The 9,573-nt window shown below is 52.9% G+C and overlaps 1 protein-coding gene across 1 annotated transcript; it reads right to left on the reverse strand.

Annotated features, from left to right (window-relative positions):
• Nucleotides 1-4,337: 4,337 nt before the first annotated feature.
• LOC128782929 (zinc finger protein 551-like) lies at nucleotides 4,338-6,383 on the reverse strand. The gene is made up of 2 exons (XM_053933480.1): nucleotides 6,256-6,383; nucleotides 4,338-6,069 (listed from the first exon to the last, which is right to left on the reverse strand). The coding sequence occupies exons 1-2, from the start codon at nucleotides 6,365-6,367 to the stop codon at nucleotides 4,979-4,981; spliced, it is 1,203 nt and encodes a 400-aa protein (XP_053789455.1). The 5' UTR covers nucleotides 6,368-6,383; the 3' UTR covers nucleotides 4,338-4,978.
• Between the last annotated feature and the right edge of the window lie 3,190 nt (nucleotides 6,384-9,573).

A 9,573-nucleotide genomic window follows, 5' to 3' on the forward strand; every position in this document is an offset into this window, starting at 1 on the left:
CCGCCTGTGCTGCCCTGAGCCAGCTCTCAGAGGAAGAAAGGATCGGGTTCCAGCGCTGTTCTCAGCGCTGTTTGACTCCCCCTGAGGTGACAGCAGGAGGCTGCTGCTGCCTTTGCCTTGGAAATTGCAGATCACGGCTGCTCTTGGCCCTCTTCTGTTTGCCACTTGAATTGTATCCATTAAACTGCAAGTGCCTCTTTCAGTTGGTGCTACCCACGGTGCTTTCATGACAGCAAAGTCAGTATTTTTGTCACAGGCATAAAAATTAGCAGATACTGGAATGCCCACCAGCCCCTGAGCACTAAGGCGAGGGGAATTGAAGCCACACAGGCCACATTTGCGGTGCTCAAACACAGCCTTGTTGCTGGTGCTGATGAAATAGAATCAACTGACAGAGGCCGTCACAGAAATTGCCTCCGCGGTGTGGAATTAAATTAAAAAATCCACCAGGAGAAACAGAAACCAGAATTTCTTGACTCGCTTCATTGCTTCTTCCCAGCAGCAGGAAATGGAGGTGCCCAGAGGTGTTTTCCCTGCTGGGGAGCACAGTGAGAGCCCAGCCTGTGCCCAGTCCCAGCAGAACCTGAGCCCAGCCCAGGGAGCTCAGCGCACGCGGGGCCAGGCCCAGAGCCCCGGGCACGGCCGCCCATTGCGGGGCAGCGGCGCAGACGGAATGTCCTGCTGCCCAAACCTCCTGCTCCTGCCACACAGCGCCCAGCGTTCTCCCCCTCCTCCTCCTCTCCCAGCACGGCACAAATTCCAGCTCGGAGGAGGCTTCCCCACAGAGGGCTCCGGCTCCTGCTCCAGCCTGAGTGTCCCTGCAGAGGAACAGGGCATCTTTCAGGCACTTCCACAAGCTCAGGCTTCTCACTTCATGGTGAAACTGGGATGGAAATGGCCTTGCTAAGAAAGCCAAAAGCCAAGGGAATGGATTAAGAATAATCAGAAAAAAATTACCCTTCTTCCAGGCAAGGTTCACCAAGTCATTCCCTGCATTTCTTCTTTTCAGATTCTTTCAGTCATCTCCTGAGAGGTCCAGCCTGTTCTTGAGCTTATCATGAACTGATTGCACTCTTAATTTATGCACCAAGGCACCAGATGTGGAATCATCTACACTGAACTCAGAAACAAACTCCCTCTGTCAGACTATTTTCACATTCCAGATCATTTTCAAGATGTCCATGAACAGATTGGAATGATTGTCACACAACTCTCCACTTCTGGCTGCAGGCTCTGGAGATTCTTTCTCTGCATTCAGTCAGGCTTATGTTCCCTAACAATTCCTGCTACTACCTCCTGTTTTCTTAGTGTAGAACTGTAACAGTGAAAACCTCACCAATGGCATAACTCTCTAGTCCACCAGTAAAATAAAGGACAAGTTGTCAAGTTCTCCAAACCTTTGTCCTGCTTTGCTCCAAGAGTCCTGCTGCACGCAGGGTGTGGAAAGACAAGAGAAGCTGCAGGTGGTGGCACATCTTGTGACAGGACTGGTTCTCCAGGAAAGGTTCTTGGAAAGAGCAGACAGGACTGTGGAGAAGATTCCTGGAAAACTGAAACAGCTTTCCAGAAGTGAAATGGAAATTGAAAGAAGCAGTCGAGATGTTTTCCTCCATTTATTTCTATGTTCCCCTTTTCCATGTGGCACTACTTCTCCATGCCATTAATTCCAAATGGATCTCACTCTCTCAAATCAGTGACTTAGCAAGTTTAAGACACTCTAACATACCATGAGCTGCACACAGTTTGTCTTCCCCTGTGTTTGTTGGAAAGCAGTGCTGGAGCCAAAAGTGCAGTGCTTGGGTCGGGCACGAATCCTGCAGCCAGGGAATGAGCCCTGCCAGTGTGTGACCCTCAGCAGGGACAATGCACAGCAGCGTTGCTGTGCTGGCTCTCCATGGAACATCCCAGGATCAGCTGCTGAGCTCAGAAGCCATCACAGCCACCACCCTGCTCCAAAGGCCCTTGGCAGGGTGGGCTCCTGGCCTTGCTCTGTGTGCCAGGAGCCGGCAGTGCTGGTGCAGGGAGCCCAGGGAGGGCACAGAAACGCTGGGTGAGAAATGCTGGGGGCACAGCGAGATGGGCGAGTGCAGCCGGCCAGGGCAGAGGAGCAGCACGCACAGGGGGCACAGCCTGCAGGACAGATGGCCAAGGGCTGGGCAGGGCTGGCAGGGCCAGGGGCACCCAGGCCTTTGTGCCCTGGGCTCGGACAGTGCCTCTGGAGGCCCCACAGAAGGAACTTTCCACTGAGGGGCTGCACTTTGGTTCTCCTTCGCCCCTCCCTGAGGAGGCTGGCGGGGGTTGCAGGTTTATGGCATTTGTCCTTGCTGCCCCTCACATCCCACTGCCCCACAAACAGCCCCATGAGGGACAGGCCCTGCTGTGCCAGGCTGGGCTCAGGGCTTGGCCTTTCTGCTTCCCCCAGCCAGCCCAGGCCTTGCTCAGCATTGCAGTTCCCTGCTCTGAGCCTTTGGCTCCCTGCAGTCCTGGCCTCAAGGATCTGCTCTCACCAGTCCCTGGGGAGCCTTTGGCAGTCCCTGCCCTCAGTGGGGCCCAGTGATGCTCCAAGGGCCTCGGAGTTTTGCTTCTGACTCCTTGAGCAGCTTCTTCAACCTTCTCTCAGTGCCTCAGAGTCCTGGACTCAGCCCCAAATCCACCGTGGGAATCATCAAAATACAGAAAGCCTTTGGGGGTCTTTCTCTTCCTTCAATGGTCTTCAAGTCTCCCGGGCTTGTGCAGCTGATTGGAGCCAGTTTGGAGTTCTGTTAAGGAGGAAGATTTCAAAGTGCACCTCATGACTATTTTCTTTGATCAAGTGAGTATTTTTTAAAAATTTCCAGTTGAGAGAAGAGCTGCTAGAAGCATTCCCCAGGGGATGTTGATGCTGAATGTCTCCTTAGGAGGTCTGGGCATGTAGAAGAATAAGCCCCTTGAGGGCTGACCCTGTTTGGACAAGCTGCTCCTCAGCCCCAGCCTCACCACGTCTGACATGGCCCACCTGGCACTGACATCCCTGTGCCCTGCAGCAGAACCTTGTCCCTGAGCCCTGCAGCTCCATGTCCCAGCCCACTGCACCGTGTCCCACCTGCTCTCCTCAGGGCTCTGCCTGCACACAGGTCCAGGAGAAGTTTTCCTCTTGGGAAGGAAAGAATGGAAAAGCCTGAGTAGGGTTCCTGAACAACAAACCCCACTCAGGAAGCACCTTCTCAGTACAGGCTGCCTGGAATGGTGTCACCTTTCTACAAGGGACAGTGTGGCCAGAAATGATCTCTGGAAGCAGAATTCTCTGCGTCTCCCAGCTGGATTCTCTGTCCCTGTCCTTTCCCTGGATCTCTGTTGCAGATGGAAGCTGCTGGTGCCATCCTCACCTTTAACCTCTCTTTTGAATGCAAACAGATGTTCCCAGCTGTGTTAAGCAGGATTTGCTCAATGTTTCTATAAATCTTTTGTGTTCCCCATTAAACAAAGGGGCCATTTTGGCACTGAGGGGTGACGTGGAAGCAAGGAGTCAATTGTGACCCTGGGGTCCCATGGAAGCAAGGGGCCATGGTGACACAGCAGGGCCACGTGGATCCAGTGGTCCATTGTGACACTGTGGATCCAAGGAGACCATGGAGACACCCCCAGAACCTCATGGAACCAAGGAGCCCACGGTGACCCAGCAGGGCTGCATGGAGACAATGGCCCATGGTGACACTGCCCATCCAAGGAGGCCATTTGGACACTGCGGGAGCTCATGGAGCCAGGTAGGCCATTGTGACACTGAGGAACTTCATGCCACCAAATATCCATGGTGACACAGCAGGGCAGCATGGGAACCCAGGAACCGCTGTTGGCAGTGCGGAAACTCATGGAACCAGGGGCCCTTGTGGCACTGCAGAACCAACACAGCTGCTGCACCTTGTCCCCTGGCCCTGCACAGCTCCTTGGGAGGCACGGCAGGAGCAGCACCCTGGGAGCCTCGGGAATGACCCTCTGGGATCCATGGCACACGCTCCCAGGGGCTGGAATTCCAGTTCCCAGCCAGGAAAAGATCTTCCTGCCCTTGAAGGCAAAGCTCTTATGGAAGAGCCAGAAGCCAAGTGGAGCAAGATCCTACAGTGACATTTCACTGCCAGCCTTCATAACTTCACCCATGGTGGTTGTAGCTCCTGGATTGGGGAATGAAATCTGGGAAGGGTCTTTGGTGGGAGCTGCCCTGTGTCAAGGGAGACACTGAGAGAGAAACAGAGCAGGCAGAGAAAGGCAGGAGAGAAAGGAGGACACAAACACAATCAGTTGAGAAGGTGGTACTCTGAAAAACATACCAGAATTGACTGAAAATGAATGGGACAGGAATCAAGAATTCTGAAAGTTTTATTTACTATCAAAATATATCCCACACACACAGTCCCACACAAACCTGATCCCACACCCTCAAATTTGGATCCCATTTCTCCCCATCTCCTTCCAAGCCCATCTCACCCTGGAGGCTGTGCAATCGTGTAATTTCAGTATGGGACTGAGTTTTTCTGAGGTGGGAACAAGCCAATTTGATGTGGACTTGTGCATTTTTGGGGTAAGATTGAGCAGTTTTCAGTGGGACTGAGTGCTTTTGAGTTGACAGACCGATCCCTCTTGACTTTTGGAATGCAAAGAGATGGAGAACACTATCTGAAATCCCCAAAGTACCTACAAATTTTCCAGAATATGTCCCCAAACCATAAATTCCCCCTGAAATACATGTGAAATGGTGGGACTTGAGACATTCGTGATCAATTTCTTTCTTTGTAGTCCTATTTCATGTAGTTTTAAGGGACGAAGATAAATCACAAAAAAATTAGGGCCAAACCAAAAGGATAGCCAGACAGGTGTCTTCCCAACATGGATCACATGGAATGTGGGTCACCAGGGCTCTGCCAATGTGAGTCCTCCAATGGGGGATGGAGTAGAGGCAGTGCATGAAGCTCTTCCTGCAGTTGGGGCACTTGCAGGGCTTCCCTTACCGGTGGGTCCATTGGTGTTTGGTCAAGTTAGAGCTCTGGGTGAAGCTCTTCCCACACTCTGGACACTTGTAGGGCCTCTCCCCAGTGTGGATGCGCTGGTGGGTGACGAGGTGGGAGTTGTGCTTGAAGCCCTTCCCGCAGTCAGGGCAGAGGAAGGGCCTCTCCTCGGTGTGAATCCGTTGGTGCTGGAGGAGATCTGAGGTGGTCTGAAATCTCTTCTGACACTTGGGACACTCGTAGGGCCTCTCACCGGTGTGGATCATTTGGTGGATGATCAGTTTGGACCTCTGGGTGAAGCTCTTCCCACATTCCCCACACTTGTATGGCCTTTCCCCAGAGTGGATGTTCTGGTGGCGGATCAAGTGGGACTTCTGGCGGAAGCTCTTTCCACATTCCCCACACTGGTAGGGCCGTTCCCTGGTGTGGATCCTCTGGTGCTGGATCAGGCTGGAGCTTCGGCTGAAGCTCATCCCACATTCCCCACACTCGTAGGGCCTCTCCCCGGTGTGGATGCGCCGGTGCTTGACGAGGGTGGAGTTGTGCTTGAAACCCTTCCTGCAGTCAGGGCAGCGGAAGGGCCTTTCATCTGTGTGAATCTGCTGATGCACAAGGAGACTGGAGCTGGTGTGAAAGCTCTTCTGACACTCGGGACACTCGTAGGGCCTCTCCCCAGTGTGGATGCGTTGGTGGATGACAAGTGCAGAGCTGCAGCTGAAGCCCTTCCCACACTCCCCACACTCGTAGAGCCATTCCCCAGTGGGGATCATCTGGTGCTGGATCAGGTTGTTGCTCCGCCTGAAGCTCTTCCCACACTCCAAGCACTTGTAGGGCTTCTCCCCATCATGAACCTGCTCATGGACCACCAGCTCCGGGCTCTGGCTGCAGTTCTGCCCCCCTTCCTGGCACAGGGTGGGTCTTTCCTCCTCAGAGCAGCCTGGGCTGGGCTTGCAGCCCCTCCTCCTGTGGGATCTCTGGGGATTTTCCTCCCTGTTGGATTCTGGCACCATGGAGCTGTTCAAAACGGCCTCTGCCACGAGGTTCTGCTGCAGAGATTTGTCCTCCCTGGTCTCCATCCTCAGCTCCTTGTCTGGGGGAGGAAGGACAAGGAGAGGATGGGATTTGCCTCTGTGCCACAGGGACGGGGAAGGAGATCCCCCCAGTGCGTCCCCAGCAGGACGGCGTCGGCAGTGGGGTTGTCCTGCAGCCGGGGGCCGTGCTGGGCTGGGAGATAGAGCAGGAGAGAGTGGGAAAGAGGCAGGGACTTCCTCCTCACCTGCCTGGGTGTCCCGGGACATCTTCCTCTTCCTTGCAGCCTCCTTCTCCATCTGGTGAAAGTCTGGGAATGGGAAATTCTGTTTTGGGAGGAAAACAAGGGATGAGCTCATTGAATTTTGTACTAGTTTGAAGGCAAACCAGGGAGAGAGTCTATGCCAAAATTACAATTTAATCAGAAAATTAAGCTCAAGGCAATGATTCAGAAACACTGGCTTAATCTGACAGAGTCAGGATATAACCTGACACCACGTTGGGCAGGGTGGTGGTAGCAGTCTGATGAAATGGTGGCTGCAGTCCTGTTGGAGTGATGAACGTGATTCTATCAAAGCAGGGATCCTGTAGAAGGATCTGGTCTTCCTCTGAAGGTCCAGTGGTGCTTATGGAGCTCTTGTCCTCTGGGAATCCAGTAGGCAAGGTGCTCCTGGTGTTGCAGGGGTGAGATTATATGCAGGTAGGAATGCTTGGTTCCTCCCCCTGGGCGGAGCATCCCACAATGGGATGATGTAATTTTATCAGTCCTGCAGTGACACTCAATGGCCCATTAACAGAAGATGGCCCCTGGAGGGCGTTATCAGGGTTGAGTCATGGCAGAGATAAAGAACACTACCCCACCTGTTTATCACAGTTCATGAAGATGGTGACTGCAAACACACTTTTGGTTACATCTTACATTGTCTCCTGAAACAGTGAGGCAATCCCTGCTCGGGGTGGGGGGTGAACACCACCCCCCTTACCCAAACTGTCTCAGGTGTAAAACCCCCACCCTGGTGTCGTGGTTTGACATGGAAGTGAATTTTTTTCCAGGAAGTCGGGTCAAACCAATCAGTGGTCAGGTTTGGATATTGGCACCTGGAGTGACCACTGAAAGTATGGACACGCCTCTGAGAACACAGGGGGTTAAAAGCAAGAACTCCCAGGGGAACTGTCTCTTTGGTTCCGGTCGTCAGAGAGTACAGACTCTCCCCTGCCCAGCCATGGGCTGGGTGGGGGAGGGGAAGCCACGCGGCCTTGTCCAGGTAGGCCGAGGGGCTGAGGGTCTGGAACCCAGCCAGCTCCTGGACGGAAGGGTGGAGAGAAGCGGAGATGCCTTTGTTCCCCCCACACAGAGGGAAAGTTACAGAGAGCCTGGCGGCACCTGGAAATTTGCTGGCAGAGGAGAAGGAGAAGGGGGGGGATGTCCAGCGTGGGAGGCGGAACACCGGACCAAGATATCAGCCGTCCAGGGAGTCTGAACGTTTAACTCTTTCCAGGAAATGAGGGCTTTTTAAAAGTGTTACTCCTCCTTGATTTGTAGTGGAAGAGAGATAGTCCGGGACCTGAGATGTTAGAAGAAGAAATATTTAGGTGGGAGGAGATGATGAAGTAACTTTTAGCTGGACTTTTCTTGTTAGCCATGGACTGAACCAAAATCTCCTGCAATAGAGACTGCATTTTAGGGGGATGCAGTGGTGACCCAGGGAGACCTGTTTCAGCTTCGAACAGCACAAGAATGGCGAGAAACGAAGAAAGCTGAAGAGGGAATGGTGATACCCTCTGTCTTCGGGAAGAAGATGAGTCCTGTTTTTGGACCCCTCGGCCCCAGGGGAAAATGGGGGGGACTGTAGTCCCAGGATGAGAAACTGAACTGTTGTATCTTTGGGTCCGTGGCAAAGCATCCTTAAAGGAGCCCAATGAGCAGTCTGTCCATGCACGGTGGTGAGAGCACTGTGACATGGAAAGGAGAGTGTCACACTGGCAGATTTTTTTTTCCCGGGCGGTGGCCATGTGTGACAGGGAAACACAGGGTGGCAGCTGTGTTTCCTGGGGGTCTGTGGTGCTAGAGAGACTTCTCTCTCCCTTGATAGTTTGATTATGGATTACCTGAAGGGTCGTAATTTGATCAGGAATCCCGAGTGATGTTTCATGGCTGGGTGTTTTTGGAAATTGGGAGGAGGAGGGGTGTTTTAAAAGGTCTTCATCCTGGATATAGTTTATGTGTTTTCTGTATTAGTAGTAGTTTAATAAAGTTTTTTTCCTTTGTTATTAAGCTTGGGCCTGCTCTGCTCTGTTCCTGATAACATCTCACAGCATTTATTTGGGGAGGGTGCATTTTCATGGGGACGCTGGCATTGCACCAGTGTCCAACCATGACACTAATGAAAAGAACTCATCTTCCTGTCCAGGCACCCACGGCCAAAACTGAGATTCCACCTCCAAAATTCCCTATGTCCAAGGATAGCCCCTAGACGAAAGGTGCTAGGAGGGACAAGTCTGGCTGGCTTGGCCTAAGGGTGGCCACCTCTCATCTTTTTCCAGAACACTTGGACTTCATGCTTTTCTTTCCTGTACAAAAATCCATCCATCCTGACCAGGCACCCATGGCCAAAATTGGGATTCCACCTCCAAAAGTCCAGGGATTGCTCCCCGCCACACTGGGGCTCAGTTCTTTCCTTCCCATGGAGATCCCTGTGACACTGTGGGCACCTCATGGAACCAAGTGGATCATTGTGGCACCACTGGAGCCCATGGAACCAAGGGGCCATGGTGACACAGCGGGGCTTCATGGACCCAGAGACCATTCTGACTCTGTGGGGCCTGATGGAGACCATGGAGACCAGGGCCTCATGTCACCAAGGGGGCACTGTGACACCTCAGGGCCTCATGGAGGCAAGGGACCATTGGGACACTGTGGGGCCCCATGGAACCGAGGGAAGATGGAACAGGTCTGGCTGGCTTGGCCTCCCAGGGGCCACCTGACAGGTCTGGCTGATCTTGGAATGCCAAGGGCTGCCTCTCATCAGCTCCTGGAGCACTGGGGCTCTGTGCTTTCCTTGCTATGGAAAAGAACTGTCCCTCTTTTCAGATGCCCATTGCTAAAATTGGTACCCTCCTTAAAAAATTTCCTGTATGCAAGGGTATCTCCCAGAAAAAAAACTGCCAGCTCTAGCCGGCCTTGCCTTCTGATGGTCACCTCTCATCCACCCGGGAAACATTGAGGCTCTGTTCCTTCCTTCCTATGGAAAAGATCTGGCCTTCTTTTCCAGGGTCCATGGCCAAAATTCAAATTTGGCCTCCCAAATTCCCTATATCCAAGGATTCCTCCCAGATAAAAGTAGCCAGGACAGACAGGTCAGGCTGGCCCTGTCCTCTGGTCATTTTCTATGAGCTGAATGTTTTCACTGGAAAACACCTTGGAGAGGGCCCAGAGATGTCACAAGATGAGGTTTTGAGGCCTCAGGCACATGACCACTACATACGGACAAAGCAGCTCTGTGCTCTGTGCTGTTGTGGTGGTTTTGCATCACACAAGCGATATCCTGAGACAAGCTGCTAGCAG

Source organism: Vidua chalybeata, assembly GCF_026979565.1.
Source record: "Vidua chalybeata isolate OUT-0048 chromosome W unlocalized genomic scaffold, bVidCha1 merged haplotype SUPER_W_unloc_5, whole genome shotgun sequence".
NCBI lineage: Eukaryota > Metazoa > Chordata > Aves > Passeriformes > Viduidae > Vidua > Vidua chalybeata.

Excerpts from the sequence above, each read along its gene's own strand:
- LOC128782929 (XM_053933480.1), bottom strand. The coding sequence starts at position 6,367 with ATGAGCTCATCCCTTGTTTTCCTCCCAAAACAGAATTTCCCATTCCCA. Across the intron at positions 6,070-6,255 it reads GTCCCGGGACACCCAGGCAG|ACAAGGAGCTGAGGATGGAG; the intron begins GTGAGGAGGAAG and ends TTCCTCCCCCAG.